We start from the raw sequence: 22597 nt of genomic DNA, 5'->3' as shown, positions 1-22597 counted from the left end.
CCAAGTAACGAGCACCCGAGCATTTTGGTGCTCGCTCATCTCTATTAAGTATTGTATATAAATATCTTTGCAGTAAGCTTCCCTTAGTGGCTGGATGCAGCCAGAACTTTAATATTTAACTATATGACAGCAAACTGAGGATTTATAGCTCCCTACCAATAAGACACAACTTTGACCCTTATAGAGCTATAGTATATGCTGCAGTTTGGCTGCCGCACTTCCAAATCTTATTGGTGTTTGGCAGTGTCCAATGGACTGGATAATCAGTCTGCATTAGGATCACACGTTCTAGTTGAGGTAAATATTCTTACAGTGCATTTATGCTTCTCAACATAATTTGCTGTAAGATCACAGCAAATTGGGAAAACATCTTCTGCACTCATCTACTCACTGGCCAATATTGTGGATAGCCTGAAATAATATGGCCCTGGTGTTTCTTTGCTATCATCTAACTAACATCATAATCAATTAAACTCCATGGTATAGTATAACAGTACAGTTTTTTTAACTATTCTAAATAGGTCATTGACTCATCTATTAGAATCATACAGTGAATATGCACTAAAGTCACATAAATAATTCACACACTTTATTTATTGGTTCATTAACCAGATCATCCATCAGTAAACTGTTGATTAGTTGTTGTGATTTTGTAACTCTGATTATAATCCTGAACTGGATGTCTTCACACCTGACAATATCAGTGAGTTTTGTGCAGGTCCATCGCCCATCAGCGTGAGCATTCATTGGCATGAGGGGAATGAATATTAGAGCCGCTGCTATTATATGTAGGACCTCTTCTGACTATTTTATAACACCCCATTTAGAAACAACAGAAGACAGAAATTTGGGGTCTGTGAGCTTGTAACAGCAGATCTCATTTGAGTGTCTACAGATGAATTAAAGAAATGTCTGAACTATGAGGCAAGTGACCACAGAGTTCAGTAGATGTCTACTTCAGGCCCGCAAATTCTACGGATGCCATCTTCTTCTATAAATGAAATAACAAGGATAGATATATAATATCAGCTGCCTTCTACAGTCTTCCAGTCTTCCAAAGTTGTCTTCACTTGACTTGCAATTTAGAACTGTTAAAGAGAAAATATAACAAATATTAATTAAATTACCTAGATGACAAAGAGGAATGTTGGCTCATGATCCTAGATGGCAGATTCTGCACCAAAAATCTGCTAGAATGTACAGTACAATTTAAGTAAATTGTGTTTTTCAGTACCACATTTCCATGCTAAAGAAAAAAAATATGTAAAGGTTTTCAAATTGCCCACATGCTCTGTTCTGCTTTAGGTTTCACACAGCTGATTGGACCCTTTCCACTCATCGGCCAATCTGACAAAATCCATACAAATTTTGTTGTAAGTTTACTGCAGTATCTTCCTAAGTCCAGTCCTCATGACCCCCCAACAGGTCAGGTTTTTAGGGTTTTCATAGTATTGCAAAGGTGATGTATTTATCGTCAGTCTCCCAGATATTGCCACAGGTGTCCTATCTAAAGCATATCATCAAATCAAGACCTGTTGGTGGGTCATGAGGACTGGTTTACTGGTTGGTTCTGCTAAGGAAATTTTTGCCATGTAGGACAAATATCTACCGCCCTATTTGGACTTTCTCATTGAACTGTAGGCCACAATGTTTTGATCTGCAAACATCTATTAAACAATGCTAATGAAAGTACAAAAAATATTTTCAATACAAAGTCACAAGAGACTGTGGCAGCAAAATCTTAAATTTTACTCTTAGAAAAAAGGATTTTAGGGTTTTAGGGTATATTTTCAAGTGCTAGAAGTGCACCAGTAGTAAGCCTCGAGGATGAACATAGGAAATTCACCTGTAATTACCAAGCATACAAACTGCCAGTAATTAACAGTAAAAGCACAAATCCTTTTGCTAGTGATGCCTACCAAATACAAGAAAATCTACCATTAAAGGGGTTGTCCCACTCTAGCAACTTATCACCTGTCCAGAAGATAAGTCATAAGTGTCTGCTCAGTAAGGCTCTGACCATTACGACACCTCTTGATCACAAAAACGGGGGTCCTAAATTACCCCAAATGAATAGAGCAGTGATCACACAAATATCATTCCATGCATATCTATGGTGCTATCGGTGAAAGCCAAGCACTGTACTCTCCAACAGTCCTATAGAAATGAATTGATTGGCAGCGTGTGTTCATATTGGGAAACTCGAGACACCTGTTCAAGTGATTGGTCTGGACTCCTACCAATCAGACACTTATCATCTATCCTGGGAATACCTGATAAGATTCTGTAGTAGAACAACCACTTTAAGGTGACACATTGCCTTGGCTATATTTTAAAGATTTCATAAATAATTAAACTTACAAAAAGTAAGCAGATTGCCATTATAGCCGCCTTCATTTTCACATCGAGATCCGGAGAAAAATGAACATTAAAATGTAATACTTGTGTAAATATACTCAAAGCTGTACTCATAGAAATCCATCCGACCTCAGTTTGCTCCTTAATTGATGTTATCTACGAATGTGAAAAGAAGTTTAATATAAAAATAAAAGTTTAACTAAAGTATACACAGGTTAGTGGTCACAGTAAAAGTCCCAAAATATGAGATCACAAAGTATTAACAGATAATTCCAAGCTCTTCAGATAAAGATGACCAACAAAGAATATTTGGCCCTACCATAATTCTGAGAATATTGCATTTAGAATTTGAAATATTTACCAATATATTACACCCTTTTTTACCCTTCAAATACTATGTAACACCCTGACAGCTAAGATCTTTGGGCTCCTCAGATATTAATATAATCTGAAAAGAAAAATGGGGGAAATCTAATATGGGCTGTACAGTACAATTGTGGCATAAAAAAGTTGTAACTTAGTTATGCCTTTTTGTAATTATCTAAGCAAGTATTCAAAGTAAATACAAATATTGGTGTGGCTTAGATTGAGGGAACCCCATTGTCTGTGTGTGAAGATAGTAAGGTTCTGTACACATTCTGTATACATTATGCTGGGAAAACCTGTACCTAAGGTTAGGGTCACATGGGGTGGGCACTGATGTGACCACAATATGGCCACAAAAATACATCCACACACAGTTGATGTGGTTTTTAAATTAATTGGTTACTGGCTGTTTAATTTTGCAGGTGAAAATTCAGTGGTCACTTAATCAATGTAAAAGCCATAGCAGCTGGGTACCTTGTAGTTTTTAGCCACATCATGGCTGCATCAGTGCCACGCCATGTGGTCCAATCCTCAATGCTTAGCTGAACTCCAGTAGGGTGCATCCTTATGCAGTCTACCACAATCCAATCAGTGCTAACAGTGTCAGAATATGTGAAGACACCCCCAATTGACAAGAGGATGTTAATGTCCAGTTGTTTGTTTATTCATATACCGTATATACTCGAGTATTAGCAGACCCAAGTATAAGCAGAGTCAATAGGTTTTACCTAAAAACACTGGTAAAACTTATTGACTCGAGTATAAGCTGAGCTATACTCGAGCATATTCTGGGTAAAAAAAACCCCTCCGTACTCACCTCCCAACCGGCGTCTGTGTCCACGGCAGCAGTGCGGAAAGCTGCTTCAACTTCCGTGTTCCCGGTGGTGGTGCAGCAAGCTGCTTTAGGATTCTCCCCGCTGTCATCTCCCTGCTTGGCTTTCAAATCCCCCACCGTCAGCGCTGTGTAAGTAAGCGCTGTGATTGGATCGAGCTCCGGCCAATCAAAGTCGGCACATGATTATTCACAGGCAATCACAGCCTGAGGGCGGGGGATGACAGAGCTGAGCAGAGAGGACGGCTGGGGATGACAGCGGGGAGAATTCAAGCAGCTTGCCGCAACGCACCCGGAACACAGAAATTGAAGCAGGTTTCCGCACCTCTGCCGGGGACACAAACGCTGGCTGGGAGGTGAGTATGGAGGTTTTTTGTTTTTTAACATTTCCCTGACTCGAGTATAAGCCAAGGGAGGCTTTTTCAGCACAAAAAAAAGGGCTGAAAAACGCGGCTTTTACGTGCGGAATGTAATTTTTTCACTTTCCGGTGTCATAGAAAAGGGAAATTTGGCACGAGCATTGATTATGTCATAAATAGGAAAAGCTAATGGGTCCCAACTCGATTATTCAATTCTAGCGCAAAAGAATTGGCGTCAAAATTTTACGTGCGGAATGTAATTTTTTCACTTTCCGGTGTCATAGAAACGGGAAATTTGGCACGAGCATTGATTATGTCATACATAGGAAACGCTAATGGGTCCCAACTCGATTATTCAATTCTATGCGCAAAAGAATTGGCGTCAAAATTTTACGTGCGGAATGTAATTTTTTCACTTTCCGGTGTCAAAGAAACAGGAAATTTGGCACGAGCATTGATTATGTCATAAATAGGAAAAGCTAATGGGTCCCAACTCGATTATTCAATTCTATGCGCAAAAGAATTAGCGTCCAAATTTTACGTACGGAATGTAATTTTTTCACTTTCCGGTGTCATGGAAATGGGAAATTTGGCACAGGCATTGATTATGTCATAAATAGGAAAAGCTAATGGGTCCCAACTCGATTATTCAATTCTAGCGCAAAAGAATTGGCGTCGAAATTTTACGTGCGGAAGGTAATTTTTTCACTTTCCGGTGTCATAGAAACAGGAAATTTGGCATGAGCATTGATTATGTCATAAATAGGAAAAGCTAATGGGTCCCAACTCCATTATTCAATTTTATGCGCAAAAGAATTAGCGTCCAAATTTTACGTGCGGAATGTAATTTTTTCACTTTCCGGTGTCATAGAAAAGGGAAATTTGGCACGAGCATTGATTATGTCATAAATAGGAAAAGCTAATGGGTCCCAACTCGATTATTCAATTCTAGCGCAAAAGAATTGGCGTCAAAATTTTACGTGCGGAATGTAATTTTTTCACTTTCCGGTGTCATAGAAACGGGAAATTTGGCACGAGCATTGATTATGTCATAAATAGGAAAAGCTAATGGGTCCCAACTCCATTATTCAATTCTATGCGCAAAAGAATTAGCGTCCAAATTTTATGTGCGGAATGTAATTTTTTCACTTTCCGGTGTCATAGAAACGTGAAATTTGGCACGAGCATTGATTATGTCATAAATAGGAAAGCTAATGGGTCCCAACTCGATTATACAGTTCTAGCGCAAAAGAATTGCCGTCGAAATTTTACATGCGGAATGTAATTTTTTCACTTTCCGGTGTCATAGAAACGGGAAATTTGGCACGAGCATTGATTATGTCATACATAGGAAACGCTAATGGGTCCCAACTCGATTATTAAATTCTAGCGCAAAAAAAATGGCATCAAAATTTTGCGTGCGGAATGTAATTTTTTCACTTTCCGGTGTCATAGAAACAGGAAATTTGGCACGAGCATTGATTATGTCATAAATAAGAAAAGCTAATGGGTCCCAACTCCATTATTCAATACTATGCGCAAAAGAATTAGCGTCCAAATTTTACGTACATAATCTAAATCTCTCACTTCCCAATGTCATAGAAACATGAAATTTGGCACAAGCATTGATTATGTTATAAATAGGAAAAGCTAATGGGTCCCAACTCGATTATTCAATTCTAAGCACAAAAGAATTAGTGTCCAAATTTTACGTATGTAATCTAATTCTCTCACTTCCTGATGTCATTTTATATAAAGGAAACATCACATGGTTACCTCCCCGTAGTATTTCCTGGGTAACGCAGAGAACTATGCAAAATGGTGAACATATTTTTTTTCCTCAGTGTCTCTAAAGTTACCCACGACTTCATAAGCTTTTCCATGTGAACACCAGATAAACACCAGTACCAAATTAGCTCGGGCGAAGCCGGGTATATCAGCTAGTATTATATAATGCATTCTCATGTCCTCTTTAGTAAATAGGATGTTGTTGTACTTTAAAAGCTGTCTCTATAATTCAGCTACATTGGGGGTACACACTTATTCTACCTATATTTAATAAAAAAAATTACCTTAAAGTGTCTCACTGTAAAGCCGCAACATGAAGTTGCTGCTATTTTCAACACCTCATCGTGGTTTTCATTCAGAATTTTAAATTTCAAGATACATGGGGAAAATGGATTAACTATGTAAGCCATGGGTTCCCCTGATGGTGTCTTCACTTCAGTCTTTAGAAAATAAAAGAAACATACAAATTAATAGCAACTATACATGGGAAGACAACCAATTAAGCTCTGTGCTAGACTTAATCATCATTATACTAACTAGTAGCTATGTGAGCACAAGTGGATTATGGCCAACAACATTGAAATTCAGAGTATTAGAGTTATATATGTAGGGGTAAATGATTCTAGGTAGATACCAAATTTTACAAGTCCATGGGATCTATGCTGTGAATATGTAACTGGACTAACTAAAGCCTTAATTCCCTTTAAACAAATATTGTCCCAAGATTTTTATATTGAAGGTTTTAATAAGGGTCTTTGGGATTACCTTGAGCCTACAGACCTCATCAAGTGACTTTGGACAATTCTACTTTCATGACTGCTTGGCAAATATTATTGCCAGTACAAGTGAGGCACCAGTAGAGTGTCCTTCTTTACCTACTTCTAGCGTACAATTTATAACAGAGGGAAATAATTTCTTCCATAAATAATTGTAACATTTTGAATTTAGATGTGTTTTTCTTTGCTCATAAGAACACAAATGTACCAGAATGTTAATGCAACTGTGAAATGTGGAGGCAGCAATGTAGGCTTAAATATCATGTCATTGCTGTGTCAACCTGAAATTAGTCATAACTAGAGATGAGCGAACGTGTTCTTCCGAGCTTGATATTCGTGCGAATATTAGGGTGTTCGGGATGTTCGTTATTCGTAACGAACACCATGCGGTGTTCTGGTTACTTTCACTTCCTTCCCTGAGACGTTAGCGCGCTTTTCTGGCCAATTGAAAGACAGGGAAGGCATTACAACTTCCCCCTGTGACATTCAAGCCCTATACCGCCCCCCTGCTGTGAGTGGCTGGGAAGATCAGGTGTCACCCGAACATAAAAGTCGGCCCCTCCCGCGGTTCGCCTCAGATGCCCTGTGAGTTAGATGAGGGACAGTGCTGTTTGTACCGGAGCTGCTGTAGGGAAAGAATTGGTAGTTAGTGTAGGCTTCAAGACCCCCCAAAGGTCCTTATTAGGGCCACTGATAGCTGTGTGTTGGCTGCTGTTAGCAGTGGCAATTTTTTTTTCTTCTCAAAATCGGCTCTGCAGAGCGTTGCACCTGGCATTAGGGACAGAAGTGCTGCATAGGCAGGGAGAGTGTTAGGAGTGAGTGTAGCCTTCAAGAACCTCAACGGTCCTTTCTAGGGCCATATTTAACCGTGTGCAGTACTGTCCAGGCTGCTGTTAGCTGTGCTGCATTTTTTTTTGCTTCTCAAAATCGCCTCTGCAGAGCATTGCACCCTCCATTGATACTGCAGGGAAAGAATTGTATAGGCAGGGCCACAACACAGTTATTATTCATTGAATATACGCAGTGCTGCCTTTTGCTTGTAAAACAAGTGAAAATAATTCTATTTGTCCTGCCTCTGTCCGTCCTAAGGGCGGTGGACACGTGTCGGCTGCGTGTGCAACCTGTAAAAATCAGACGCACCCAGCTACGTTTAACTCCTGGCTTCGCCATTTGTTTTCCTTAATTGGGAAAAAAAATACCTGCTCTGCCACAGTTAATAACTCTGCTACCCTCACGTTCTGTGACACATTAGCAGGAAAACAGCACAGTTATTAAACTTCTCATGTTCATAGAATATACGCAGTGCTGCCTTTTGGTGCAAAAAAACGGAAAATAATTCTATTTGTCCTGCCTCTGTCCGTCCTAAGGGCGGTCGACACGTGTCGGCTGCGTGTGCAACCTGTAAAAATCAGACGCACCCAGCTACGTTTTACTCCTGGCTTCGCCATTTGCTTTCCTTAATTGGGAAAAAAAATACCTGCTCTGCCACAGTTAATAACTCTGCTACCCTCACGTTCTGTGACACATTAGCAGGAAAACAGCACAGTTATTAAACTTAGATTATACATTCACTAGAGGCAGTGGGGCCTTTCGTTTTCAAAAAAGGGAAAAAATTATATTTGGCCTGCAGTCTTGCGCCAATTTATTAGCTGCCTGTGAAATCAAATCACTGGTAATACAGCATGCTGAGGGGTAGGGGTAGGCCTAGAGGACGTGGACGCGGCCGAGGACGCGGAGGGCCAAGTCAGGGTGTGGGCACAGGCCGAGCTCCTGATCCAGGTGTGTCGCAGCCGACTGCTGCGCGATTAGGAGAGAGGCACGTTTCTGGCGTCCCCACATTCATCGCCCAATTAATGGGTCCACGCGGGAGACGGTTATTAGAAAATGAGCAGTGTGAGCAGGTCCTGTCCTGGATGGCAGAAAGTGCTTCGAGCAACCTATCGTCTACCCGCAGTTCTGCGCCGTCCACTGCTGCAAATCCGAATCCTCTGTCTGCTGCTCCTCCTTCCTCCCAGCCTCCTCACTCCACTACAATGACACCTGCTCAGGAGCGGGAACACTCCCAGGAACTGTTCTCGGGCCCCTGCTTAGATTGAGCAGCAGCGGTTCCTCTCCCACCAGAGGAGTTTATCGTCACTGATGCCCAACCATTCGAAAGTTCCCGGGGTCCGGGGGAAGAGGCTGGGGACTTCCGCCAACTGTCTCAACAACTTTCTGTGGGTGAGGAGGACGATGACGATCAGACACAGTTGTCTTGCAGTGAGGTAGTAGTAAGGGCAGTAAGTCCGAGGGAGCAGCGCACAGAGGATTCGGAGGAAGAGCAGCAGGACGATGAGGTGACTGACCCCACCTGGTGTGCAACGCTTACTCAGGAGGACAGGTCTTCAGAGGGGGAGTCAAGGGCATCAGCAGGGCAGGTTGCAAGAGGCAGTGCGGTGGCCAGGGGTAGAGGCAGGGCCAGACCGAATAATCCACCAAGTGTTTCCCAAAGTGCCCCCTCGCGCCATGCCACCCTGCAGAGGCTGAGGTGCTCTAAGGTCTGGCAGTTTTTCACAGAGACGCCTGACGACCGACGAACAGTGGTGTGCAACCTTTGTCGCGCAAAGCTCAGCCGGGGAGCCAACACCAACAGCCTCACCACCACCACCATGCGCAGACATATGATGGCCAAGCACCCCGCAAGGTGGGACGAAGGCCGTTCAGCGCCTCCGGTTTGCACCCCTGCCTCTCCCCCTGTGCCCCAACCTGCCACTGAGATGCAACCCCCCTCTCAGGACACAGGCACTACCGTCTCCTGGCCTGCACCCACACCCTCACCTCCGCTGTCCTCGGCCCCATCCAGCAGTGTAGTTCAGCGCACCGTCCAGCCGTCGCTTGCGCAACTGTTAGAGCGCAAGCGCAAGTACGCCGCCAGGCACCCGCACGCTCAAACGTTAACCGTCCGCATAATAAAATTCATCAGCCTTGAGATGCTGCCGTATAGGGTTGTGGAAACGGAGTCCTTCAAAAGTATCATGGAGGCAGCGGCCCCGCGCTACTCAGTTCCCAGTCACCACTACTTTTCCCGATGTGCCGTCCCAGCCCTGCACGACCACGTCTCCCGCAACATTGTACGCGCCCTCACCAACGCGGTTACTGCCACGGTCCACTTAACTACGGACACGTGGACAAGCACAGGCGGGCAGGGCCACTACATCTCCCTGACGGCACATTGGGTGAATTTAGTGGAGGCTGGGACAGAGTCAGAGCCTGGGACCGCTCATGTCCTACCCACCCCCAGAATTGCGGGCCCCAGCTCGGTGGTGGTATCTGCGGAGGTGTATGCTTCCTCCACTAAAGCACCCTCCTCCTCCTCCTCCTCCTCCTCTGTCTCGCAATCAAGATGTGTTAGCAGCAGCATGTCGCCAGCAGTCGGTGTCGCGCGGTGTGGCAGCACAGCGGTGGGCAAGCGTCAGCAGGCCGTGCTGAAACTACTCAGCTTAGGCGATAAGAGGCACACGGCCCACGAACTGCTGCAGGGTCTGACACAGCAGACCGACCGCTGGCTTGCGCCGCTGAGCCTCCAACCGGGCATAGTCGTGTGTGACAACGGCCGTAACCTGGTGGCGGCTCTGCAGCTCGGCAGCCTCACGCACGTGCCATGCCTGGCCCACGTCTTTAATTTGGTGGTTCAGCGCTTTCTGAAAAGCTACCCACGCTTGTCAGACCTGCTCGTAAAGGCGCGCCGGCTCTGCGCACATTTTCGCAAGTCCCACACGGACGCTGCCACCCTGCGCACCCTGCAACATCACTTTAAGCTGCCAGTGCACCGACTGCTGTGCGACGTGCCCACACGGTGGAACTCTACGCTCCACATGTTGGCCAGGCTCTATGAACAACGTAGAGCTATAGTCGAATACCAACTCCAACATGGGCGGCGCAGTGGGAGTCAGCCTCCTCAATTCCTTTCAGAAGAGTGGGCCTGGTTGGCAGACATCTGCCATGTCCTTGGTAATTTTGAGGAGTCTACCCAGGTGGTGAGCGGCGATGCTACAATCATTAGCGTCACCATTCCTCTGCTATGCATCTTGAGAAATTCCCTGCAAACCATAAAGGCAGCTGCTTTGCGCTCGGAAACGGGGGCGGGGGAAGACAGTATGCCGCTGGATAGTCAGGGCACCCTCCTGTCTATTTCTCAGCGCGTACAGGAGGAGGAGGAGGAGCATGAGGAGGATGAGGAGGAGGGGGAAGAGACAGCTTGGGCCGCTGCTGACGGTACACCGGCTGATTGCCTGTCATCCTTTCAGCGTGTATGGCCTGAGGAGGAGGAGGAGGAGGAGGATCCTGAAAGTGATCTTCCTAGTGAAGACAGCCATGTGTTGCGTACAGGTACCCTGGCACACATGGCTGACTTCATGTTAGGATGCCTTTCTCGTGACCCTCGCGTTGCACGCATTCTGGCCACGACGGATTACTGGGTGTACACACTGCTCGATCCACGGTATAAGGATAACCTGCCCACTCTGATTCCCGAAGAGGAAAGGGGTTCGAGAGTGTTGCTATACCACAGGACCCTTGTGGACAAGCTGATGGTAAAATTCCCAGCCGACAGCGCTAGTGGCAGAAGGCGCAGTACCGAGGGCAAGGTAGCAGGGGAGGTGCGGAGATCGAGCAGCATGTACATCCCAGGCAGTGCAACAGTCTTTAAGGGCCTGGCCAGCTTTATGGCTCCCCACCAAGACTGTGTCACCGCTCCCCAGTCACGGCTGAGTCGGCGGGAGCACTGTAAAAGGATGGTGAGGGAGTACGTAGCGGATCGCACGACCATCCTTGGTGACGCCTCTGCCCCCTACAACTACTGGGTGTCGAAGCTGGACACGTGGCCTGAACTAGCGCTGTATGCCCTGGAGGTGCTTGCTTGTCCTGCGGCTAGCGTCTTGTCGGAGAGGGTGTTTAGTGCGGCTGGGGGAATCATCACAGATAAGCGTAGCCGCTTGTCAACCGACAGTGCCGACAGGCTAACACTCATCAAGATGAACAAAGGCTGGATTTCGCCAGACTTCTGTTCTCCACCAGCGGACAGCAGCGATACGTAAGCAATACGTAGGCTGCACCCGCGGATGGAAGCATCGTTCTCTCTCACCATCCAAAACGGGGACATTTCTGCTTCATCAATCTGTGTCTAATATTCCTCCTCCTCCTCCTGCTCCTCCTCCTGAAACCTCACGTAATCACGCTGAACGGGCAATTTTTCTTAGGGCCACAAGGCTCACTCAAATAATTTTTCTGAACAATTTTTATAAGTTTCAATGCGCTTAAAAGCGTTGGTACTTTAACTTGAACCAATTTTTCGTTACACTGGGCTGCCTCCAGGCCTAGTTACCACTTAAGCCACATTAACCAAAGCGATTAATGGGTTTCACCTGCCCTCTTGGCTGGCCATGGCCAATTTTTGGGATGTACATTAGTACTGTTGATACAGCAATTTTTGTGGGCCCTCGCCTACAGTGTAATCAAATTAATTTTTAGCCCACCTGCATTACAGCTGACGTTACCTCAGCTGTGTTGGGCAATGCAATGGGATATTTTTATGTACCGCCGGTGGGTTCCAGGGAGCCACCCATGCTGTAGGTGCACACGGAGTTTTTAATACATCTGTACACTTCTAAAGAACCCCAGTCTGACTGGGGCATGCAGTGTGGGCCGAAGCCCACCTGTATTACGCACGACATTACTACCTCAGCTGTGTTGGGCAATGCAATGGGATATTTCTATGTACCGCCGGTGGCTTCCTGGCACCCACCCAGGCAGTGGGTCCACAGGGAGTTTAACCTACATGTGTCCACTTCTAAAGAACCCCAGTCTGACTGGGGCATGCAGTGTGGGCCGAAGCCCACCTGCATTAAGCACGACATTACTACCTCAGCTGTGTTGGGCAATGCAATGGGATATTTTTATGTACCGCCGGTGGGTTCCAGGGAGCCACCCATGCTGTAGGTGCACACGGAGTTTTTAATACATCTGTACACTTCTAAAGAACCACAGTCTGACTGGGGCATGCAGTGTGGGCCGAAGCCCACCTGCATTAAGCACGACATTACTACCTCAGCTGTATTGGGCAATGCAATGGGATATTTTTATGTACCGCCGGTGGGTTCCAGGGAGCCACCCATGCTGTAGGTGCACACGGAGTTTTTAATACATCTGTACACTTCTAAAGAACCCCAGTCTGACTGGGGCATGCAGTGTGGGCCGAAGCCCACCTGTATTACGCACGACATTACTACCTCAGCTGTGTTGGGCAATGCAATGGGATATTTCTATGTACCGCCGGTGGCTTCCTGGCACCCACCCAGGCAGTGGGTCCACAGGGAGTTTAACCTACATGTGTCCACTTCTAAAGAACCCCAGTCTGACTGGGGCATGCAGTGTGGGCCGAAGCCCACCTGCATTAAGCACGACATTACTACCTCAGCTGTGTTGGGCAATGCAATGGGATATTTTTATGTACCGCCGGTGGGTTCCAGGGAGCCACCCATGCTGTAGGTGCACACGGAGTGTAACCTACATGTGTCCACTTGTAAAGAACCCCGGTCAGACTGGGGCATGCAGTGTGGGCCGAAGCCCACCTGTATTACGCACGACATTACTACCTCAGCTGTGTTGGGCAATGCAATGGGATATTTCTATGTACCGCCGGTGGCTTCCTGGCACCCACCCATGCTGTGGGTCGACAGGGACTTCACAATAGGGAGTTGTACCTGCCTGTGTCTATGAATTAAAAAGCCCGGTCTAACTGGGGCATGCAGACACCTTGACAGAATGAATAGTGTGTGGCACATAGGTTCCCCATTGCTATGCCTACGTGTGCAGCTCCTGATGGCGGTGGCACAGGATTCTATTTCTCATTGCTTCTGTACAGCATTGTGGGCTATCGCCCCGCCCCTTTTAAAGAGGGCCGCTGCCTAGCCATGCCAACCCTCTGCAGTGTGTGCCTGCGGTTCCTCCTCATGGTAGACGCACTTCTAAATAGACATGAGTGTGGCGTGGCATGAGGGCAGCTGAAGGCTGCGCAGGGACACTTTGGTGTGCGCTGTGGGGGGGAGGGGGGGCGGTTGGTCAGCATATAACCCAGGAGAAGTGGCAGCGGAGTGTCATCCAGGCAGTGATTGTGCTTTGTTGTAGCTAGTGTGGTGCTTAGCAAAGGTATGCCATGCTAATGAGGGCTTTTCAGAAGTAAAAGTTGTTGGGAGGGGGGGGGCCCACTCTTGCCAGTATTGTGGCTTAATAGTGGGACCTGTGAACTTGAGATGCAGCCCAACATGTAGCCCCTCGCCTGCCCTATCCGTCACTGTGTCATTCCCATCACTTTCCTGAATTGCCCAGATTTTCACACATGAAAACCTTAGCGAGCATCGGCAAAATACAAAAATGCTCTGGTCGCCCATTGACTTCAATGGGGTTCGTTGTTCGAAACGAACCCTCGAACATCGCGGGAAGTTCGTTCCGAATAACGAACACCCGAACATTTTGGTGTTCGCTCATCTCTAGTCATAACTTTATAGCATGCATCAAAGGCATTGTCCCATGATTAGATAAATTAGATTTCTGAAGGCCCTTTATCGCTCAGAATTCGTCCAAATGGACGAAAATGAGCGATAATCGTTACATGTAAACGTGGGCATTGTGCACTTTTCATTTGAATGATAGATTTTAGTTAAACTTAAAATCCATTATTCAGCCTCTGAAAGTCTGAGCAAATGCATTCCATTTGAATGTATTTCACTCATCTTTCAAAAGACTGCAGGATGTTCTCCCCGCGGCATGTTTATACTAGCCAGGAGGAGAACAATTTAATCTGTCGGCAGCTGGGAGAACAATGCAGTAGTTTGTGCAGCTGGGAGTGTGTTTAAACACATGCTGGGCTCTGCAAACAGCTCCTGGAGGTCATTTTACCTGCAAATGAAGATGATAAAGTGTTAATGGTGATGAATAGTTTATGCTGGAGACAGCAGCACCGGCCCCTTTGAAAGCAATGGGAGAACTTTGCAATCTTCTATCGTGGCTATGACAGCCGTGGTGGGGATTCCCTTTATCACCGCAGTGACGCAAGGCTGTTTTCTCATGAAATTGCCTCGCATCCACGGGGCTTTCACATGGTGGCAAGTGTGGTAGAGGGCCATGAATCAAGGCCAAATATCGCCTTTGCCCAAGTGAAGCAGCCATCAGAGATATGTAATATCTAATCATGGCAAAAACTATTTTATATACTGTAGGCTTCTGTGTGCTTGGATATTCTCTCTAGACGATTCTTGAAAGATCAAAGCACTAAATGGTATTGCATTTTGAGTCAACTTGTGATAACATAACAGCCAATGTAGCAAAAGTTCAAATAATTTTATTTACCTAAAACAATATTTTTATACTGAAAATGGTGACTAAGGATCTTGCTTCAATCTAATTTGCTACATTGGCTGTTGTAAAGTCAAGTCTGTCACTAGTAAGAGAGAAGTAATGGAAGTAAATGGTTAGGGAAGGGAGCAGGAAGAGAGGCTCAAAGAAATGTGCTGCTGCTATACCGGGATTCACAGGAGAAACTCAGGCACAACTTGCATCGGACAGCACACAAACACTCGTCCATGTGCTGTCTGATTCACACAGACCAGGCACATTGTATGTCATATTCACATGAAATACATGGACAGCACACAGCCCAATAATATGGCCATGTAAGTGGGCCCTTTCATTCAGTTATTTGCTGTGCTGCAGCTACTGAAATTGTATCTACACTGCCAGTACTTCTGAAATCTGTCCCCCATGATGCAGTTATTATGTGTGTGTGCTACAGAGTTCAAAATCTGCAGGCTCTTCCATGTACAATATATATGACATCATTAACAGATAGTCTCCACCCACCAGCTGTGAAAGCACTGAAAATTATATGTGTAGTCTGCAGATGTGAAAGCTGTGAAAAAGCTGTGAAAAAAATTAGTATACTGGGCATATATTGGCCAGAAATAATGTTATTCTTCCTGTACACAGAAGCTTGTTCTGAAAAGTCACCTAAAAGTGCAGATATGCTTGAAGTAGATACATTGTTATTTAACAATAGCACAATCATTTTACAAGTGAAAGGCACATTTAAAATATCTGTGTTACAAAATAGTTTGCCATTAGAGAAAAATCAAACTAAAGATACTTCAAACAAAAGGTTAAAACATCTAGATTTGTACTCTGATTTTTTTCATCTGACTGTATAATTATTATCCACTGTCATATACTGTAAGGCCGCCTGTACATGAACTGGTCGGATTCCGCAGCGGAATCCGACCCTTTGCCCGGCTGGTGACTCTGCGTACCTGTCCACCATCTTCTAATCTGTACTGTGGATGGCTCGGCCGGCCTACATGCGCAGTACAGATTTTGCCGCGCCGTCGCTAGGCAATGAGGCGGATCCTGCAACCTTTCCGCAATGATGACTGCCGAAGGGCCGCGGGTCGGATGGCTTCCACTAACTTCAATAGAAGCCACCAGCACCGGAATCTGCCTAAAAATAGAGCATGCTGCGATCTTTCCTCCACGAGCGGAAAATCGCAATTGATTTCCGCTCGTGTATGGGAAAAATCACTTTTCCATAACATGCTATCAACAATATTTGCTGCAAAATCCAGAGACAGACACCAGCTCCAGATTCCGCAAAGCAAATCTGCCTGTGTGCAGGCGGCCTAGGATGAAAAGTTGTTGACACTGTTTTTCTTAATAAGACATTGTAACCTTTATTTTAAAAAATCCAGTAAAATTCTTGGAATAAAAAAATATATATACGTGTTACTTAGATATAGTCATACATACCTTTGTATTTCCACAATAATTACATAATAGCCATTCGAAGGGCTTATGGACTTCCATAACAAGGCATCCTGTGTTATCAGAAATCCTCCTGGTAAAGGATCTAATGAATGTATTTCCTTGAGAACAGAAGTATTGGTTCAGGCAATTATAGTCTTCGGTGACTGTGTACTCCTGCTGGCCCATGCTATTTTTTATATCATATATGATAGGTCTCAGGCCTGTATAGAAATGTTAACATATTATATACATTTATGTTGGTTTATTTAGCAATATTAATATATGTAGACAATATGCATATGCAATAAGAAATTTTAAAAAGCTGCACAGAATTCTAGCCATTATTTTTTTTTCTGGACCTAGGAGCTGCTAAACCTGTACACCTTATTCCTACTGATAAGTCTTTGTAAATATAAAACCTAGTAAGACAAGTTGGGAAATTAAAATGACAACTGCTTTGAGCAATGTGTTTGCATGGAGCGGGAGAATTAATCACCGAACTATGCAGCATATATCTTTCTTTATCCACTAATATTATTCTTTATCCTGCTCCATCCTTCATTTTTGGACTTGCCTCCATCTTAATACTTGGCCAAGGACTTTCTTCCAGTACATTTCATATCGGTGTAGTGTTTTTTTTTTATGTGACTCTCATGCCACTGGGGCTGTACCTCAGAGACCTACGACCCTGAACCTCAAGTTCATCCGGAGATAGCCACCAGAAACAATTGGAGACTCTTGGCTGGTTGATCTGGCTTCTTGGCTAGGCCAGTGTCAGCACCTGGAAAACCTGGGCAGGTATGGGGGCCCAGTAAGCCTATGGGGTGCCACTTGGGTTGGATGAATCTGGCTGTTGTTCTTTGAAATCAATTGTATCTGTGTCTTTAAGACACGGATTCAGCTGACTATAATAGCACTACTGCAGGAAGCCTTCCTCTTCTGTCACCCAGCACCTTCTTTGTCATGCAGGCAGCACGATGATGTCATTTTGCTGTCTGTGTCGTTCTGCCATGGGAGTGTAAGAGAGGTGAGTTAGTTTAGTATTTTATTGCCACGGTAGAGTAGGACTTTATTAACTCCTAAGGGGGTACAGTAGGGCCTATAAATGACTCAGGGGCACAGTTTGAACTATAGATTATTCAGGGGCATAATGGGGCCTATAAATGATTCTGGGTACAGAGTGGGACCTATAAATGACTTAGGGGGCACAGTGGAGGCTATAAGTGACTCAGAGGACAGTGGGGTTTATAAGTGACTCAGAGCACAGTGGGGCTTATATAAGACTTAGGGGGCATAGTGGGACCTATGCATTACTATGGGGGCACAGTGAGGTTTATAAATTACAAAGGGGGTTCGACTGTGATCCAAGGGGAACCAAACCTGTTTCTCAGATCCCCACTCTATTTATGAATCCTCTGCCAACCTAAATCTCTGGCACCTATCCCGATCACCTCCCTAGACTCTTCAGTCCATGGCAAATCATCACTTACAGCTGGGATCTCCACATTGAGCTCCCCCACTGGACCTTTCCACAGTGCAGCACAGGACCTGCAGCTTGGAATCTCCCTCACTCCTTCACACCCAGCCTTGCTCCTCCGCCCTCTGTGACACTGTCATGTGGACCAGAGAGAGGAAGCCTTCCATCTCTTCTGTCACCAAGAGGGCTGGAGAGTGACCCAGGGAAGTTTTGTGCTGCCAAACCACTCCATCTGCAACCAGGTCTGTGTACCAGAGCTGAATAGTACCTAACAGACTTGTCTCGGCAGCGAACCCATCACTACCTTTGTACACCAAACTCAGCTAATAGACTGTTTTAATTAATACAATAATCATCCGAAGGACCCATTAAAGTAGAAGAACTAACTTTCAAGTTTGCCAAAGCCTGTTGAGACAGAACTTCATCAGTGTATTCTCACAGGCACTTTTATCACAACAGAGGTTACACCTCAATAGTCTGGAGTCTTCCTTTGTAAGACCTTCACTTATACAGCAAACGTATAACTAATCAGGGGTTCCAGCTCTGTAGTCGAAGATACAGCAGAATTATTTTTTCTCCAAGCTCGGAAAGACTGACTGAAGAAAAGAAGCTACTTGTCCTCATCTAGTGGTCATTTAAGATTTGACACATGCAACCATACATATTATACCACCTTAAACTCTCTCTACTCTGTCATCATAGTGTTACTACTCTGTGACCCTCAGGAACCCTTTCATCTCCACCCCAGAAATCCCACACCCTACCCTTTACCGCCCCCCACCCCCCCACCCCCTTTAGCTGCCTTTCTGATGCAGCACAGAAACACAATCACAGCCTACATTTATTTCTGGTCTGATCCACTCAGACCTACTAAGTGATCTTTGTGATTCAACAAGCTTAGGGGGGATTGATCCCCAATTTTCACAGACCGTATTTTCAGCCTACATTTTCTCACTTTATGTGATATGCACTCCTAATTTCAAGCTGGAAAGTCCTAGCCAGCCATTCATGTATTCATCTGCTTTCGTTGCAGAGACATGGGAGGAGCAGATGCTTTACAGATAAGAGTTTTATAAAACCATCATAAGTGAGTGTGCATGCTGCATTCTAAGTGTGCTGTTGCTTCAGTGTATGACATGAGATTAGTGAGTTAGGATTCAGGAACTATGGAGAAGTCACTTGTATTTATTTACTGCTTAACTATTTGAATTTTTGCATATATTACTTTCATCCAATTTAGGTCTGCGGACCCCATTTAGAATGTGCTCCATAATTGACAGTGCCATCCAGTGTACATCTTCTGCCATATATGCAGTCTTTGCAGACCTAGTACTGCCATTTGAGGGTGCATACTGCTGTTCAAAATGTGAAAGTGTTGCGGATATGAAAGCCCAGATCCTGGATCTAAATGTGCGACTTGCAACACTGAGATCCATTGGCCACCTGGAAAGGGGTTTGCTGGTCATTGAGCAGACACTCGCTGGGGTAGATTAGGGGGTGGATGGTAGTATTGGTGAGCAGGATGAGCAGGCAGATAGCTGGGTGACAGTTAGGAGGGACAGATGGAAGAGATTCAGGGAGGCCAGTCCTCAACTAGCACACCCCAACAAGTTTGCAAACGACATGGCCTCTGACCGCCAAGGGAATGCCTGCTTTAGTAAAACGTAGAATAGTAGCACAGGGAAGGCCAAAGAGGTCTTGGTAGAGGAAAACTCAATTATAAGGGGGACAGACAGGGCAATCTGCCACAAAGACGGGGATTATTGAATGGTGTGTTGTCTTCCTGGCGCTCAAGTTCAACACATTGTAGAACGGGATGACAGACTACTGGGAGGGGGCAAAATACGGAAATGTGAATGAACCCATTGAAATCAATGAATTTGATTCTCCACATATTGTGCGTAAATTTTATGCGCACAAATACACCCGTGTGACGTAGCCCTTTATGGAGGTACTTAAAGGAGCAGCAAATTACATATGTAACACGTTAATGCAACTCACATTAGTCGGCCCAGAAACTACAGGCCTGTAGGACTTACTTCTATTGTGGGTAAAATGTTTGAAGAGTTTCTAAGAGATGCCATTCTGGAGTACCTCAAGGAAAATGTCTGTATAACTCCGTATCAGCATGGGTTTATTAGAGATCGCTCCTGTCAAACCAACCTGATCATCTTCTACGAGGATGTAAGTTCTACACTTGACTTGTGTATCTGGATTCTTCCAAAGTGTTTGATACTGTGAGCTTATAGTTTAAGTGATCTGGAGTCCGAGGAGCTATGTTTCATACCCACCGAATTCCCTGTTCCTGTGGTGTTCCTAGCAAGTCAGCATGTGCACACTCAGCCTCACTCTTTTCAGAAATCTGTGCGAGCGCACTCCTATTCATCTCTATGGGAGTGTGTGCACACAGTTTTTTGAAACAAATCACTCTGGCTGACTTCACCAAGGGGACTGGGTGAGTATAAGACACGGCACCCAAACTGCCCATCACCTAAAACTATAAGCATCATAACTTAGTTTATGGTGCTTATAGTTGGTGGCAGGTTCCCTTTAAAGAAAAAAGTACTCACCTGTCAGGAATTTAGGTCTTAGTTTCACCATCAAATGAGATGCCTGCAAAACAAGATTGATATGTGAGGTTATAGGATTGTAGCATTATAAAGAAAATTTCCACCATAAACTGTAATATCTATTTTTTTCTAAACAACTGAATAGATGTAATTTTAAAAAGTTTTAATTTCAAAATGTGGGCAAATAAAACTTTTAAAGACTTTTTTTTAGCAAGCAAGTTAACAGTTCTTGAAGTTGATGTGTTGGAAGCAGGAAAAATAGTCAAGTATAAGGATCTGAGCGAGTTTGACTAGGTTTGAATTGTGATGGCTGTGTGACTGGGAAAGAGAATCTCTAAAATAGAAGATCCTGTGGTGTGTTCCTGGTATGCAATGGTTACCAAAAGTTATCCAAGGAAGGAAAACTGGTGAAACAGTGACAGTTTCACTGATGCCTCTGGGTAGCAAAATCTAACCCATCTAGTCCGATCACTATGAAGATCTATCGTAGTGCATATTGCTGAAAAAGTTAATGCCCCCCCCTCTACCCCCAACTATGACCCTTGATCCAGTGTGTGTATATTTCTGAAAGAGTTTATTTAGGAAAAATTAAGATCTCTTTTTAGGCAGCATATAAGGCCAGTATATTTTGGCCAGCATTCTTCATCTGGAGGTCCAGTGCTTAGTTGGCTCCACATGGGAAAAATGCCAGTTTACAGGGAAGAAAAAGTTTCATTTTTTTTCAGTGTTCTCCCTTGTCACTATCACAAGTCAATAGCCCCTAATAATTTTGAATACTGTATTTACACCCTTTATTTTTTATAGCCCGTTGCCCTCTGTCATACAAACTCAGGGTATTTGTATCCTGTTGGCTGTAAGGGAATCTTTATCTCCACCATGTAATGAGAAATGGCATGTGAAATTGTCAGGCTGCAGCAAGAGATTTTTGTACAAGGCAAAATGAGGATGCCCAAACACTCATCTACTCTACTTTCTACATAGGAAATAATTACCTGGCTGAGGAAGTCCAATCCTTGTGAGGAGCTTGGACTTGACATTGGTGCTACAGCTGCACTAGACCATGGCTGACTCTGCACAGGCTCTTTTTCTCCATGAATATTTTGTTGTCCTGTTGAAGTTTAATGGAAACATAGATTTATCACAATATGCTATTGACACAATATGTACACATATACATTGAGTAAAATCCAAAACTATTTCCACTTTTCCCTCAAGGGACTAGAAAACGCAATCATATCATGTAAACAATACATATGGTGAATTAAATGTTCCTCGCTGGAAGTTAAGAGAAGTAACTTAACCTTCAACTGTGGATATGATTTATTTGTTACACTTGACGTGGGGTCTCACAGTCTCCTATATATTGGGGTTTACTTTTTTCGTAATAATGAACTGGATGTTTACAATAACTTGTTTTTATTAATTTTTAGGTTATAAATAATTTAAAAACATGTAGTCTGTAGAGCAATGATTGGAATAATAAAAACACACCCAATAACTGCTCTACAGACCTGCATAAAGGGTCATACATTGATTTGAAGGAATGCCGTCATCCAATAGGTGGTGCTGCAGAGGTATTGCTTCATCTTCCTTATTTGCATATTACCCAGAGGAGCATGGATGGCCTTATAACTACCTGATCAAAAAAGGAACACCCATTATCGACTGGCCCGTGAAGCCAAACCTCCAATGTGCTATCTTCTTCTCTGTCAGCGGGACAGTTCCTGGGACAAATATTTGTTGGAATTGCCCTTAAATAGGGACAATCACAGTAAAGTCAGGAGTTTTCCTGGGGTATATATACAAGGTTATACATAAATTGCCTTTGGCATATATCAACATGAGTAAAACCATAGTTAAAGGAGCGGCTCTCAATTACATAGGCTAGGGTCCTTTTAGATGAGCCGAGTACCGTTTGAATGTGACATCATTGCTAGCTCATTCATTCTCATGCAGCCTGTTTAGACAGGCAGAAACGTTGGCTCGTTCAAATAAGAATCATTCAGAATCTTCAGTTTTTCACATTTGCTGTTTAATAAGGAAGACTGAATAAACGCTGTTTAAACTGAACGATAAGTGAATGAGCCAACGATGATGTTTATGCCTGCATAAAATAAACGACAAACAAAAACTGAACGATAATCGTTCTTCGTTCGGTGATTGGCTCGTGATTAGACAAAGCGATTATTGTTCACTTTCGCTCATTTCAACAATTTTTCGAATGATAATCATTCTGTCTGAAA

At 44.3% G+C, this 22597-nt stretch overlaps 1 protein-coding gene across 1 annotated transcript; it reads right to left on the bottom strand.

Moving 5' to 3' along the window:
* Window positions 1-720: 720 nt before the first annotated feature.
* On the bottom strand, window positions 721-22586 carry LOC136626552 (phospholipid scramblase 1-like). The gene is made up of 7 exons (XM_066601616.1): window positions 22550-22586; window positions 21347-21462; window positions 20355-20397; window positions 16311-16528; window positions 5988-6143; window positions 2362-2514; window positions 721-1088 (listed from the first exon to the last, which is right to left on the bottom strand). Exons 1-7 carry the CDS (start codon window positions 22584-22586, stop codon window positions 1083-1085), a joined length of 729 nt encoding a protein of 242 aa, XP_066457713.1. The 3' UTR covers window positions 721-1082.
* Window positions 22587-22597: the final 11 nt, after the last annotated feature.

The sequence above is a fragment of the Eleutherodactylus coqui genome, chromosome 1, assembly GCF_035609145.1.
Source record: "Eleutherodactylus coqui strain aEleCoq1 chromosome 1, aEleCoq1.hap1, whole genome shotgun sequence".
Lineage (NCBI taxonomy): Eukaryota > Metazoa > Chordata > Amphibia > Anura > Eleutherodactylidae > Eleutherodactylus > Eleutherodactylus coqui.
Note: the sequence above shows the minus strand (reverse complement) of the source record. Positions and strands in the feature narration are given on the sequence as shown.

Coding starts and splice junctions, on each gene's coding strand:
- LOC136626552 (XM_066601616.1), bottom strand. CDS start 22,586: ATGATTATCATTCGAAAAATTGTTGAAATGAGCGAAA. Junction 21,463..22,549: donor AATTGTTGAAATGAGCGAAA/GTGAACAATAAT, acceptor AAACTTCAACAG/GACAACAAAATATTCATGGA. Junction 20,398..21,346: donor GATTGGACTTCCTCAGCCAG/GTAATTATTTCC, acceptor CTTGTTTTGCAG/GCATCTCATTTGATGGTGAA.